At 41.7% G+C, this 15,598-nt stretch overlaps 2 protein-coding genes across 4 annotated transcripts in view; one reads left to right on the forward strand and one right to left on the reverse strand.

Annotated features, from left to right (window-relative positions):
* The window catches only part of MARCHF5 (membrane associated ring-CH-type finger 5), a 34,092-nt gene extending 31,599 nt beyond the window's left edge, over positions 1-2,493 (reverse strand). The window contains exon 1 of one of the 2 annotated variants that reach the window (XM_067300080.1): positions 2,247-2,493. In XM_067300080.1, the coding sequence (XP_067156181.1) occupies positions 2,247-2,290 (44 nt within the window). In that variant the 5' untranslated portion in view covers positions 2,291-2,493. The remainder of the gene's footprint in view (positions 1-2,246) is intronic. The other variant, XM_067300079.1, reaches the window with a different exon arrangement.
* An 8,036-nt stretch (positions 2,494-10,529) lies between these two features.
* Positions 10,530-15,598, forward strand: part of CPEB3 (cytoplasmic polyadenylation element binding protein 3) — a 90,404-nt gene continuing 85,335 nt past the window's right edge. For both annotated transcript variants that reach the window (XM_013951149.2, XM_067300077.1), the window contains exons 1-2: positions 10,530-10,631; positions 10,858-11,765. In XM_013951149.2, coding sequence (XP_013806603.1) covers positions 10,869-11,765 — 897 coding nt within the window. In that variant the 5' untranslated portion in view covers positions 10,530-10,631; positions 10,858-10,868. The remainder of the gene's footprint in view (positions 10,632-10,857; positions 11,766-15,598) is intronic.

Consider the following 15,598-nt stretch of genomic DNA (forward strand, 5'->3'; position numbering starts at 1 on the left):
CCACTCTATGTTACCACCTATGTACTAGAAAAGAAAAAAAAATCTTATTTTTTCCCCCTATTGACTTAATTCTTGGTTTAAAAAAAACCCAAAACTTCTTACTCACTGAAAAGCTGTTTTGTGCATCCTTCACTGAGAGATCTAAATTTGATTTAACAGTATGTGGTTTGTGTGAAATCATAATCCACTAACTGCTACTTTTAAACTTTTGCATATTTTTTTCCTACTCTGAAAAACATCTACCTGTCATTAGCAATAAAGGTAACAGGATGGAGAAAGAGGCACTGCAAACCTCTCAGTAGCCCTCTGGAGGATCCATCCATAGGTTATGTCCCTTAATGGGAAATATTGAAGGTTTATCTCAATGATCACCAAGTACAAGCTGAAAGCAGTTATGTATGATCTTGAGAAATACCAAATGAATGAAAACCACTTTCTTCCAATGTAATCCCTCTCCGATAAACCCAAAGGGTAACAGAAAAAAAATACATTTGCACTGACTGCTTTTAGAGGTCTCAGTTACTCCAAAATCCTTCTACTGGTATTGTACTGTATTCCGAATTAAATTCAAATACTTAATAGTCAGCTCCTTCTTACCACTCTGTTCACTGCTTCCCACGCTACTGCTGCTAAAGTCTCTTAAACTGAGCCTAATGAATTCTTACACGAAAGCTCCAGTCTTTCTTTTCATACCTTCCTTCATGCTTAAAACTCTTACTTAAAACACTTTTTCCCCTCTACAGTCCTTGCTGCCCAGCAAGTCAGGCATGCTTTCCAACTGTTGCATATTATCAACTCTGTTATTCCAAGTTTACTGGAAAAATGTCTTTGAAAAGGGCCAGGTATATGCACTGCAGTTTTGCAGAGCTGAAAGAAAGGATTAAGAATATTAATCACATATCCACTAGGTTTAAGAATTAAAGAATAGTAAACTGGTTTGGCCTCTACTTAAAAAGTTTCCCTAAACAGCCTTTATGATTATAAGCAGTGGGACGCCCACTCAGAATATCACAATTTCCCAGGCCTCTTAAAATTAGAAAATGTGCATCATCAAGAGTACAAACTTCAGAAGGAAGATGAAAATTTTAGTTGCAGAGAAGTTGATTCTGCAGCACTCTTCCTAATCTTTTTCAAGATGTTCTTTTTTTACTTTCTACAAAACAATGCTACCATCCTCCTCCCACTTCATCCCCTTTACTCCATACGTTCACAGGACATATGCCAAACTGAATACCTTCCTGATAGTATCTCCAGAAATCCACCTCCTTCCTGTTACTTCTTGCAAAGACATTTATAGTCTCCTGAACGCTATCCTCCTTGACAGACATCAATCTAGATTATAATCTAAATCACCCAGTTTTTCCTCACGCTACTTCAGTTTTTCTAAAATATAGACAAGCAACTTTCTCTCTCTCCTTCCCCCCCCAACTCACTTTTATTCTCCATCTACAGCACACTGAAATTCCTCATCCTCATTTGCAAGGCTGTATACAGCTCTGCCCCTGCCTCACATAATTTACATCTCCATCACTTGCCCGATGATAGTCCGTATTTCACTAAATCCTCTTTCCTTAAAAGTGACCTAGAAAGAAGAAAAACACTGGGGTTTTTGCTTCCTTATGATGAAAGCCTGACAGACTCATCAACAGAGGTTTGATTCCTGTCGTGTTCCTGCCTTCTGAAATACCAATCTATCATACCTTCTGCAATAACATGCCATCAACTCTTTTTAAGCTGCACTCCAAAAGGCACTTTTAGGCTTTCTTCAAAGATCATAAAACCAACAGCAGAACACACAAGGCCAGTTAATCTTACCTCCTCTTTTGCTGCCTTACCCTACATGCATCTCAACGCTGTCCATACCCACAACATCTCCTACTGCCGCAGGAGCTGTACAGCCTTCTGCAGACCTTCGCCACCCTTCCAAAAAACCCCTTTCAGGCCAGACACACCTCCCCGCTCCCAAACGCCTCCGAAGGAAACCTTTCCCACCCGAACCACCACCAGAGAGGTGTCAGCGCCGCCCGCTCTATGTCGCGCTGCTTCGCCCCGATCACCCAAAGCTCCCAGAAGCCAAGAAGTGAAATCAGACTCGCGCTCCCGGCCCAGGCCCTTCCCCGCCGCCACCGCGCCTCAGGCGCCCACCAACGGCCGCGGCCCGAAGCGGCGCCCCGCAACGCACGGCCGCGGCCCGCTCCCCGCGGGAGCTGGGGGCTCCGGCCCGCCGTGCCCGGCCCGCCCCGTACCTGTCCATGGTCTGCGGCAGGGCCAGGCCCGTCTCCTCGGACATGGCTGCCGCCAGGCCGCGCTTCCGCGGCGGCGGGGAGGAGCGGGCCTCGCCGCGGGCCGGAGCCTGACGAAGCGGGGCCGGCGCCGAGGAAGCGGCGCGCTACGCGCGCGGAGGGGGCAGGGCAGAACGGGGCAGCGCAGCCGCCCTGCCGCGGCCGCCCCTCCCTCGGCGGGCGGGGACGAGGCGGGCGGGGGCCGGTCGCCCAGGCGGGACGGGACGGGACGGGACGGGGCTGCTCTCGGCCGGGCCGCCGCCGCGAGCGGAGGCGGTGACTCCTCTGTGAGGTAAGAGCCAGGCGGCGGCCGCGACGCCTCCCGCCCCTCCCCACTCGCCCTGTGCGCCTGCGCCAGGGCACGAGCCGCGGCGCCCGCAGCACGCTGGGAAATGTAGTCCTGGCGCTTCCGGGAGATTTAAAGGTCCGCTGGGGCGCGCCCCCTCTCCCCTTGTTTCCTCTCCTGCTGTCGCGCCCCCCGGCCCTCCCTATGCCTCTCCTCGCTGCCGCCGCTGAGTAGTCGCTACCAGCACCGCGCGCGCGGGGCAGGTAGGGGACGCGGCGGCGGGAAGGGGAAGGTCACCCCGGCCCGGCTCCGCTCCGCTCCTGCGGCGGCGGGGAGGGAAGCGCCCTCGCGCCTCCGCCCGCCTCCTCGCGGCGCGACCGTTGCCCTGCGCGGCCCCTCCCCCCGCGCGTGAGGGGAGGCCGCGCAACCGCCGCCCGCCCCTCCTCGCGCGCCGAGGGAGGGAGGTGGCGGCCGAGGCCGCGGGGCGGGAGCCGCCCCCGCCGCCCCCCTGCCGAGCCGGCAGGTGCAGGCGGCGGCCCCGCGGAGCAGCCCCGGGGGCCGAGGGCGGAGGGGCCCCTGCAGGTGCCTGGTCACCCCGGCGGGGCTGCCGAGGAGGGCGGTGGCTGGCGCAGTGGGAGGGAAGTGAGCCCGTTTCTGCGGGTCTGTTGGCAGTGACGAGGTAAAACAGCCCCCTGAAAGTGGCCCTCGGCACTTGGGGAAGGCCTGAGCCCCCCGGGAGCGAGCGGGGTGAGGTGCAGGACGGTGGTATGGTGGTAACCATAACTCGCTATTTCAGTTTGTAGGCGTGCTTCCTAATGGGGACAGGGGGGAAAAAAAGCTTTTGAAGTGCTTTTGAGATCTGTCATATGCTCTGAAGTTGATATACAGCATCACAGTCTAAGAACCTGGAATTTTAGAATCTGAAAAGCATTTAGAGAACAAAGAGGCAGATGGTGCCTGGAGAAAAGTTACGTTCCTCCATCTCCACCATGGGTGCGCAAGGTCTCTCTTCCACTCTTCTCAGTCACAGTGTAGCTGATTTGCTTGTATGTAAAGGTTCTGTGTTATGTCCCGTTCCTGAGCAAAGGGTGATGTCATACTTTCCAGAGACAGTTAAGACATTCCAGATTCTTGGGCAGCTTGGTTAGTAAATATGGACTGTGGCCTTTCCATTTCAGGTTATATGGCTTGTGTACGTATTTTTTCTTAATAACTAGGCCTTGTAATGAGTTTTGTTACATGTAACGAGTCCCTGATACCTTGTGTAAGTTATAACCTGGTTGAACTGTAGTTAGTGCACAAGGCGTTAATTTACCAGGCCCATCCCACAAACAGGCAACTGCATCAACACGCATCTGTTTTCCGTTGAGACCAGTAGCATTTGCTGGGTGGGTATACATGGCTGTAGAGATCAGGTAAAATAGGAGGGTGATCTTTATGAATATCCTGAATTCTCTGACCCTGATGTCTTCACTATGGAAAAATCACTCTGAGAGTCTGTGGGAAGAGAGAGGTATTATAAAAATGGGTGTAAAAAAGTGAAGTATTGCAACGTTGTCAGATTCCAGAATAATACAAATGTAGAAGTTGGTTGCACAGTTGGAGTCCCTCAACTAAGAATGCATTAGACCTGGGTTTATGTACGTTATTTTAAGCTTCTAACATTATTTTGTGTCTGACCTTACCTTTCCCAGATCTTATTTTCTATTTATCCTTTCACACCCTGATTTGGACTTTTAAGCTGTGCTATATGTATAGAAGTGGGTGTGGGAGGCGTTGTTTGGTTTTTTTTTTTTTTAATTACTAAGTATCATAAATGGGAATGCTGAAGTAGTTTCATTGATCTAAGTGTATTTTATTGGAAGTATGTATAGAAGGAGGAAGGAAGAAGACATCGAACTGACATGCTAGAAAATTTATTTGGTGCTTATTCTGGGGACAGTGAAATTCAATTTTGCTTGCACTGCTGAGAAGTCTTGGGCCCACAGTGGCCTGGATACACCATACATGGATGATTTCCTGGAAGAGAACCCAATACACACTTTGCCAATTAGTCATACAGATGTTTGTGAAGTAGGAGAGGAGGGATATTAGCTATCAGAGTTCCTGGTTTCTAATCTTGGTCTGGAATAAGTGCATTGGCTGTTGACCCAGAGCACTGATCAGACAAATTAGCCAAATACTTAGGTTTTATATATTTATCCTCAAACGTTACAAACTGGACATAAACCAGGGAAGCTGGTTTTATTCCTAGGGTTATATGATTTGTGTAATTTCTGTATTTCTGTTTGGGAGGTGGGGAGAATGTATTAGTTGTCTGCCATTTAGGATAAAGCTATGAGGTCATGATCAGTAATAATGGTGGTGAACAATACTTACCTGAAGAAATGTAACCAGAACCCAGGATTACTTGACTACTATATGAGGCTGAAGAATAATCTGTGAGAAAGAGGGCTCCTTTGCTCTACCACTGACTGACAAGACTGGACAAAACTTGAATATCAGGTCAAATGGTAAACACTTGGCAGGCTTGTACATCATATTTTTTGCAAATATCAAGCGTAAAAAAAATCAGACCTCAAAACATCCCATAAATAGCTTAAAAATCCTGAAATCTAAAAGCTGATTTATGCCTCCGTATTGTTCCAGGGTTTGTTGCACAGCTGGGGTATGCATTCTCAATTTGTCTGCTCATCGCAGAATCGAAGTGTGATATAAGAATACATAAGCAACTGTTTCTACACTTTGAGAGAACCCTCATTGCCTGACAGAACAGGAGTTGTCATTCCATCCTCATCTCTTCCCCCTAACAACACCGGATATGCAGCTGCTCTACTCAAATGCTTTCTTTATTCTCCCCAACAATATTCTCCTTCAATTCACTTTCCCCCCCTTTTTTCTCTTCCTTTTCCTTACACTTTTTATTCTTTATGCTTCCTGCTTTGCATTGGCAATTTCCACTACAAAGCTCAGGTTGCCTCTTGCTGCTTTTGCATTTTTTAAATTATTGCTTCCCATATTACTCCCTAATAGATTCCTCTTTCTTCCTTCTTTCTGTCTCTTGAGATGTTCATTGCATTGTCTCACTCTCTCCTCTCTTGTCTTCACCTGGTAGTAGCTGCTTTTGAGCCCAGTTAGACACAACTCTCCTGGGAGCAGACTCCCTTTTGCCAATGCAAGTGAAGGAAAATGATTGCTACTAGCTGAGATTAGACTGAGCTCAGCCTCACTGATACTAACAGGAGATGGCAGCTGTTTTGAATTAAATAAAACTTTCCATTAGAAAGCAAGTACAGTACTTGGTGAAAACCACCAAAAATAATATAAGCTATTTAGCGCTTAGTAAATCAAGCCCTAAATTTGGCTATCAGATTTATAAGTTGACAGGTCATCTTTTGAAATACTAAATTGTTTGGTAACAAAATTATTCAGATTTAAGTTTAATAAAGAAGTTTGTAAGCAATTAATGTAAGAATAAATATGGAGATAATATTAAATGTTTACCTGGTCATTTCAGCAAGGCCTGAAAAAGAGGCTGAGTAATGAAGTAACAGTTCCTTAATACAGTTCTTTTGATGTGACAACACTGAGAATGCTGGAATTATTCACAATTAGTGAAGTAACCAGACAATATGAAAGTATTAATTGTCTTTAGGCAATACTGCATTTTAACTGCTCTGATAGCAATGTATAAAACAAATGACAAGCAGTCAGTTAGGCATTTTATATTTACTTAATTCCATTTTGAAAAGACAAGGAGCCCTCAATGAAACTAAAATGAAGCAAATCTGAGAAAAATGTTTATGCAATAAAACTCAGTTTTTTGATAACATAAGGCTTCCTTTTAACCTTCAAGCTAGTTGGAATGTTCACTTTCTGGTAAAAAGGCTAGCGTAGGTTGTTACCCATAGTAGGCTTAAATTACTAAATAATGAGTTTCAGGAAATAAGAATACACTGAGTGTATTTCAGAAAGTAAAAATACATTGAGTTAGCTTGGCTCATTTGAGCCTTTCTTACATTTGTTTCTTTGGAACTTGCCCAGGTCAAGTAATTCAGATATCAGATTGAATGAAGCTCTTGTGTTCTGATACAGCTGTTCTTATTATCTTTTTAACTTTCATTTACTGAAGAGCTAACTGATAGAAATAAAAATTGTTTTTCTTCTAGTGGCTACTAATATAAGAAACCCTGCCTTTATACCCCAACTTTCTTGGTTATAAAGTGCTTTTCCATTTCTGGATGTATAGTGAGCACTCTGCTTATCTTAATGATTGATCTGCAGAGTGAAGCTGTCCCCTGCGCAGAACTGACAGCAAGGCTGTGGTCCCTTCCACATGCATCCTCAAATCATCTGAAAAGCAATAATCCAGAAATAAAAAGGGACATAAAGGAGTGGTATTCAGTGAACAGAGCCAGCCCTGTATTAGCTGGGATATTTCAATAAATGAGGAATCCTCAACTGCTGTAAGAAGGCAGTTTTCCTGGCTCTTAATGGTTCAGAGTAGCACAAACAAGTCAGAGCAAGTGTTGAGAAACTCTTAATTACACCATTGATTTAAGGCAGGCAGACCATACAGTCCAACACAAACAGACTGTAGAAAGCAAAGACATGTTGTTCAGCGGCCCATTTTCAAATCCCCTAATTTCTTTTTCTCAGCTTTAGTCATCTCTCTTTCATCCATAAAGCAAAGTATATTTCATCCTTTGAACAGTCAGCAAACAATTTTATAAAACACTGATGTTTTCACCCTGCTGATTTCAGTTATGTAACTTCCATATGAGCATTAGCGCTTCGTCCAGAATAACCAGGAACTTGGCTATTCATGTATAAGACAGCAAACACAAGTGTCTGTAAACTAAATTCTGAAAGCTACACCTGACCTATATTAATCATCAAAATGTGGAGGCATGATGAGAGGAATTCCTTTCAGGCCATGCACTGAAGTGGAGGTTGGAGATATGTGGGTTGTGGGTGGTGGAAGGGAGGCAGCTGAAATGAGGAACTGCAGAGTACAGGGCAGAGGGAAAGTTAAATAGTAGAAATTTCTACTTCTTTTTTTTTTTTTTTTCCATCGGCAGGATTGCCAGGTTATTGACAATAATTTGGTATTGAAAAATGGTAATTTGGAAATCTGAAACTATTTGTATAGCACCACTTAATGCCTATGTGCTGTTTTTTATTTTTATTTTTTAAATTACATGCCCTATTTGCATATGAGCTTTGGAATATGTTTTTAAAAATGATACTATAACAGATTAATATTTTCTTCAGCTAAGAATCCTGACACAGTCTCATCTGTAATAAGTGTAATCTTTTTATAGCTGGTATAAGCTTAAAATTAATTTCTTGTACCAGAACAGTTTGGCTAGTGATTGCTGTTCTAACTAGGTAGCTATTTGACCTGGGTTTATAAATTAATTAAACTATTTAGAAGCTCTTATTTTATTATTGTTTTCCAGCTCAGTTTGACGGATATTTATTTTCCCAGTGTGATTCAGACTGCAACACTTTTCCCTCCAGAGAAAGGGTGTGTTTGTGTGCGTTTCCTCCTTTTGGAGCCCCCTTCCTTTCGGGACGCCTGGTCTCGCCGCAGCCCTGAGGGAAGAGCCGTGTGGAGGCGAGACTCCAAAGCCCAGAGTTCCCCCAAGGCGGGGGGGGGGGGGGGAGCATGCGCTCCAGCCTCGCAGTTGTCAAAGTGCTCTTGCCCGAGTGGTCGCCTAGTTGTCATATACCAAAGCCGAAAGAAGGAAATAAACACACTGTCCTTTTATTGATCTTTAAATACAGAAAATCCAAAGGTAACTGTTCCTTAAGAATTTCTGCATTGACTGCGTGGGTTACTGCATGAAACGGAGCTGGTATTGCTATGGGGATATAGATTCCTGTGCTGGATTGTAAATTTGCACAAGTATTTACACCAGCAAATAATCAAGAGGTACTACATATTAGTCTAACATTAGACATTGGCTGGCCTGTCTTTCAAAGTCATTATCCAGTGTTTTTCCATTCAGACTGGCTTCATTCATTAAAGGTAGGTCTTGACCTTGATGAGAGGGTTGAATTATGCAGAAATTTTACCTTTAAGAAGTAATATGAAAACAAATGTGGATTGCAGTCCTCAGGATAAAGTTCAAAAACAAATAGCTAAGTCAAGATACATATTTGAAACAACTGCTGCAGTAGCAACTATAGATAACTTGGTGACTAACTGATTTAAATAGACTTTATTGACAACAGAATTTTAATGTTTCAGCTGCTATGTTTTTCTCTCTAAATATATTTTTATATTGATGTCTCAGAACCTGGGAAGGGATAAACATTGCGTTTTTCTCTCTGATGTGGAATCATCAGCAATTTTATGCAGCCTTAGGACTAATGGTGATTTTGATAGAAATGCAGCTAATGGAAAGCTACACAGAGCTTGGAATATTACGGCTTACTGCAGTATTGCTTTAAACTGCCTCACAAGGCTTTCTGCACCCCCAGCAGCAGCAGCAGTGCTGCACTTTTCAGTTGCAATAGTTTACTCCCTTCTTCTTAGGAACTTGCCGTAATGCTGTCTCACTACATAGTCTGTTCATAAACCTGTGTTGTTAGGCTTACATATTAAACAGAGAAATAATAGAGAGCATGAGCAGTAACCTGATAGCAGAAACCTGTCCTGATATTCATTTTTAATTAACAAATGTGTATGACTTGGAAGAGATTAAAAAAAAAAAGTCTTAAAGATAGACATGGGCCATCTGAAAACAGTTGATGTCAGAAAGCAGAGGGTCATTGACTTCACTTTTTGACACCCTTCTTAATCAATTTATAGATTTGGTTTAAGTTTACTTTGTTTCATTAAGCTACATCATATGATTAGCTCAATGGAAATGTGATTAGGTATCCAGCAATGACTATCTTTAAACATGGTTAATTAAAGTAAGTGATTTTGGCTCATTTAAAATACTTTTAGATTTATAATGATCTCTTTAATTGACTAAAAGTCTGCAAAATGTGGAAGTGCCTGTTCTAGTTTCATGCAATTGCTGTTCCTTAACATCTGTACATGCATTAGTGCTACTGTTTTAAAGGAATATTCAAATTGTATTATCTGACCTATTTTATATGAAGTACCTTTTCTAGCAGATATAAGACTCAATCATACTACATGCATTTAATTCTTAAAGTTTAAATTTATGCTTATGTATTGATTTAGCAAATAAATTGCTTTGCTAATCTTCGTTTTGTGCATATAAAGATGGGTTTTGAAATGTGGCATGTCTATATTTAAAATATTTTGATTTATCCTGTTTTTATTTTTTATCGTGAAAGCATCAGAAACTTCAGAGTCTAATACTGCCTTCCAGATATGCTCATTTTGACCTTAATTTTTTCTATAAACAAATTACTCTCCTCGTGATATCTCATATATAGGAATGCAGTGAGTAGAAATACACTTAAACCAGGGACTACTTTGATGTAAAATACCATTTTAAACAGAAAGGTTGTAAGGTCACAAAAGACAAATATAACTGCACATCGGTGTGTGTGAAGTGTCTCTACATCTTTTTTCCCCCACCTCGTCGTTATGGTTGTTTCCCATGCATCCTAAGGAAACAGCAAGCTGTCTAGCGAAAAAAGGCCAGAAAATGATTGTGCAGCTAAGAACTGCTTCCGTAATCAGCGCAAGATTTTGTGTGTGCTTTCTCTCTGTGAAATTTAAATAATTGAAAGCTTGTTTGTTAATTAAGGAAAATAGGCATCCGGCTCCTTTAAAGGTCCCCTAATAGAAAAGGGGCGGGGAAGAGTGAAGACTGGTGTCTTTTTAACCTTGCTGAAGGACGCAGCAGTATTTATTGACGTATGCAAATAACCAGGGGGAGGAGGAGGGGGAGGAGGAGGTGGAGGAGGAGGAGGGTGCTTGGAAAAACAGGAACCAGAATCAGTTTCTCATTGCAGGGTGAGAGCTCTGAGTTCCGGTGTAAGAGAAAAGAGACGTGGCGAAATTGCTGTATATCTCTGCCCTATAAGCACATCTCTCATTTAAACTGAAGGGAAACAAGGCATCAAAAAGGGTGAAGCATCTTAAAAAATATTTTAAAGGCAATCTGGCACGATCAAACGTTACATATTCCTAAATGGGGGAGGGGGAGATTACGGGTTTGCCTTGCAACTTGCTGTAGCACAGCGCTAGCAATAGGACGAGATTTTTGGCAGGCAAATGATTAAAACAGCCTGGTTTGTAGTATGAATGACAATGTTAATAATCTGTCTTTGTGGTTTTTTCCCCTACTGTTTCAGCTGCGCAAACCATGCAGGATGATTTACTGATGGACAAAAGCAAAGCCCAGCCCCAGCAGCAGCAGCGGCAGCAGCAGCAGCAAGATCCAAACTCAGCAGAAGCCCCCTCTACACCCATCTCGTCGGAGACACCCAAACCAGAAGACAGCAGCCCAGTGACTAGTATCGGCACATCAGCTCCTGCCCAAAATAGCAAGGAGAAGATGCAGATGGAGTCCCCCATTTTGCCTGGCTTGAGCTTTCACCAGCCTCAACAAGAACCTGCAGCCGGCACCTCCTTGTCTCCCTCCTTCGGCAGCACCTGGTCTACAGGGACCACAAACACGGTGGATGATAGCTTTTTCCAAGGGATTACTCCAGTCAATGGGACAATGCTTTTCCAGAATTTTCCGCACCACGTCAACCCTGTGTTTGGTGGCACTTTCTCGCCTCAAATTGGCCTAGCTCAGACTCAACACCACCAACATCAGCAGCAGCAGCAGCAAGCTCAGCAGCAGCAGCAGCGGAGGTCACCTGTGAGCCCTAATCAGGCACCTTTCGCCCAGAGAAATGCTGCTTACAGCCATCAGCCCATCATGACCAGCAAGCCGTCTTCCTCCTCTGCCTCCTCTTCTTCCTCCTCCAGCTGGAATAACCATCAAAATGCGGCTTGGAGTACACCTTCCAACCCTTGGGGTGGGCTGCAGGCTGGTAGGGACCCTCGAAGGGCAGTTGGAGTGGGGGTTGGCGTGGGAGTGGGGGTCGGCGTACCCTCCCCCCTCAATCCCATTTCACCCCTTAAAAAACCGTTCTCCAGCAATGTCATTGCCCCTCCGAAGTTCCCACGGGCTGCACCCTTAACTCCCAAATCCTGGATGGAAGACAACGCTTTCAGGACGGATAATGGCAACAATCTGTTGCCTTTTCAGGTAAATGACTACGTGCACCTTCTACATGGTGACAGCTGTCACAGAGTTATATTTACTGCAGGGGTGTATTTCATGTTACTGTTCTACCTGAGAGGCATCTCCGTAACTAATATTTGCACTAAATAGTCACCTCATATGAAATCACTGGGGCTGATCCTAGGGAGTGCATACTCAAAGATCCCAAATTCTGGCTTAAGGTTTAGAGTCTTATTTTTCTTGTAATTTATTCTTAAATATCACCAGGATTTATTATTATTATTATTTTTAGCATTAAAAAGGTAGTAACCTTCATGGAAAACAGGTTTGGCAGACTTTATTCTATCGGTGCTCTGTTTGTATAATTATTTTTTTTCGTGTTCTCTCGTATGTGAGAAACAGGAGGAGACATTAAAATCGCTGGTTTCAGTTTTCTAAGAGCATGTTAATTTTAATCAAAGATGCTTCTTGACCAGAAATCTAGTAAATTATTTTATCGCTGTTGAAATAACTAACTGTCCTTATGTTGTGTTGGGTTTAAGGGGGGCTTGTTCGCATAAGGTATACATATGAAACACTGTATTTGTCTGATCTGTATAGCCGTGGTGTTATATTGACGGTGTACGTTTTGAATACATCTAGAAGCAGCGTGGGTGTGTATGGAAAGAGTGGCGTATCTGTCCTTTCCAGTAAGGAAATGCCTAATACAACTGACGTGATTTAGAAATGACAGGGAGGTATTGTATAAAATAAAGCATTTTGTGCTGTTCAAAATATTTGCAGAGAAAAGAGACAATAGGACACGACCTTCAGAGCCATATTGCAATGGAGTCTATTTACTAGCTACATAGCTCTGAAATATTTAAAGCTGCAGTGCCCTTCACTGTTTTTTTTTAATCTATGACGACAAAGCAGATCAATTGCAGCTGAAACTAGGCCACATAGAAGATTTGCAATTTTAATGCAGAATGAAACCTGTCATGGTGTTAATTCCATTTTTAGATTGAAAAAAGGAGAGCATGCACTTGCAGTTAGGTCTATGCAAGGTGAAGTGAATCTCAAATGTTTTCTAGGTTAGCTTTTGTAGTCTCAGACGGATTGAAATTTTCTGTTTTGGAATACAGTGAAATCATATATATGCATTCTCTTTCAGTAATAGCTTTTTCAACAAAGTATGAACTGTCAAACATTTTTAACCTGTAGTACTGTAAGAAAGGCATCTAGATTGACACTTAGTATTAGAAACAAAGTTAAAAAACCAATCACTTTAAGAGATTGTTGGAGTAAGATATATGCATTCCTATGCACTTTCCAGTCCCATTCAGAGAGGGTATCTCATACTCAGCCCTGAAATTTCATTTTGCTGCTTCATTCTGTTTAAAGGGAGAGCTGCTAATTTTGTATTGGCTGCCCTAGGTGAAGGCGGAGCGGCTCCTGCTAAACCCCTGCTCAGCCTCTCTGTAGCACTCAAGGCTGGAGAAAGACTGGTCTTCAGACATGATGTGCCTGGTGAAACTATTACGTTGCACAGAACATAGTAGCACAAAAAATATTGCATATAGCTCCCGGTCATTTTTAAGAGTAGAAAACGCATTTCAGTTCATGATTATTCCTTTTTTGAAGTTCTCTAAATGTGAGGCTTCATGAATTCTGGTAAAGAATTTGTATTTATAGGAAATATAACAGTAAATGGTCTTATTTTTGTGGTTTGGTCAATGAGGTATAGCTTTAATGAATATGCAACTTTATATATTTAATTTTCACAGATCAGAGCATTATTATGCTAGAATTATCTAGCAGTGAAAGTGACTGGAAATTGTCACAAATTAAACTGGCAGGTATTTAGTCATCATCATAAAAAAAAAGATAATGTTTTTAAATAAAAATTCATTTGATTTTGAATTTAAGATTCTGAAAATCTAAGGTGTGCGTTAATATGTAAATTTGGAAACTTGTTTTCTTCTCTGTGAATTTAACCTGGTATTTTCCTGTTAAACTGAAAACAAATACTTAGACTACTCTCATTGCCAGCTGGAATAAGAGTCTGATTTCAGACACTCGTGAAACTTGTACAGTCTTTTTCCTGGTAGGCTCTTATTATTACAAAATACCCAATTTTGCTTGAGAGATTGTCGTCTGGGTTAATGCTGGTTGCTCTTCTTCCTCAAAAATTATCAAAGGAGTCTTGAAACCATGATATTGATTGCAGACAACTGTTTAGTTCACATTTACTTTGATAAAAACAAATTCATATAAGAGCTTAATATTTGTTGCCTGGCTTCTTTTTTTTTTTTTCCCTCTTCTAAAAGTTGGGCAATATGTTGACACAGTAAGTTCTGCTTGTCAGCACTATCAAGTAATTTTGGCAGGTTTATCCATGTGCATCTGCTACCTTTCATAACTGCAGGTTTTCTGATTTTGTTTCAGAAGTGCCTTCCAGTAAACTTGTTATCAACATGTTAATGCACATTAGCAAGTTTTTTGTACTAACCAGTTCTTTTCTCTTTTGTTGAAATTATAAGACTTTTTAAATTTATGAATAGCATTTAATTACTTAAATATTGAGTTATGAAGATAAAGATGTTCGGAGTAAGAAGAAAATATCAATGGATTAATTGTTTGAATTAATGTCAGTGATATTTTTTAATTCAGGTTTTTGTGGTAATCAAAAATTTTAAACAGAAATGTCTATAATTAAGGATTGTATTCTAAATCTATAATATTTGTAGATAGCTGGTATCAGTTTCTGATATAGCTATTCTAGAAGAAGCTGATAGAATTTGAAAATATTGCTCTGAAAGAGATACATATAAAATAATAGGCTAAATGTCCTCTTCCCGTAAGTAATTTGAGTAATATGTCAGTGCACCTTGTTCTTCAAAACCACTAAGGCATCTGTCCTGAGAAAACATGTTGAATTGTTTAAAATATCATTTAGTAGGAATATTGTTGGTATCTGAATTTTGAATGGTGTTGAAAGGTAACTAAAAATGCTTTGAAGCAGAAGATTTTCATGTAGTCACTGAGAAAAATTGATTGCACTTTAAAAAAAAAAAATCTAAAGATATAAAGCCGATAGTTGGAAAGGAAAACAAAAAGAGCAATTGATATGGAACAAAATACAATGTATTAAATAAGATTTGGAGATAAGATCACAGAAATAGATGTGGAACAAGGCCAGATGTGAAACACAGGAAGGTGACCAATTTGTTCTGCTCAATATTGTTCAGCTTGTAAGTGGTTCAGGCAAAGTTCCTCTGTTGTGATTATCATGTGACAAGCAGTAGTACTGTGCCATTAGGCCAGGTTGTCCTCACTTCTGGCTGTAAAATGAAGCAGCCACCAAGTGCATTTGAGGCTGTCATTACCGATTGTCCCTGGGACCAGGGCCACAGTTCAGCCCTCTTGTACAGCAGAACAGTGGGACTCGAGGAGAGCGACTGTCATCTGCTTCTGAGCTGCTCCCAGAATTTTCTTTTCCTTCAGTTCTCTCAGGTAAAGAATATATTTCTTTTGGCTCTTGGCCATATGATCATATTGGGATGCATCTTGTAGAGTTAGGAGGGTTGATTGTGCCTGAAATAGATCTTTGCAAACCTGGATAAGAAATTCTCTTTACTGTGGAGAAGATGGAGAAGCAATTAAATGTTTGGAGACCAGAATCTTAATTAAGGAGGTCTACAATGTAAGTATTTAATAATATCACTATAATAAATAACATGAAAGATTTCCCAGAAATTGTTCAGGTTTTGTTAGGTATGCTGCTTTCCTCATGTTCTTTAGAAACAATCCAAAATACACAATTGCAAGTTGTAAATTAAAAAAAACGCATAGCAATTTGGTACTCTGAAGTTTCT

Source organism: Apteryx mantelli, chromosome 7, assembly GCF_036417845.1.
Source record: "Apteryx mantelli isolate bAptMan1 chromosome 7, bAptMan1.hap1, whole genome shotgun sequence".
In the NCBI taxonomy this organism is placed as follows: Eukaryota; Metazoa; Chordata; class Aves; order Apterygiformes; family Apterygidae; genus Apteryx; species Apteryx mantelli.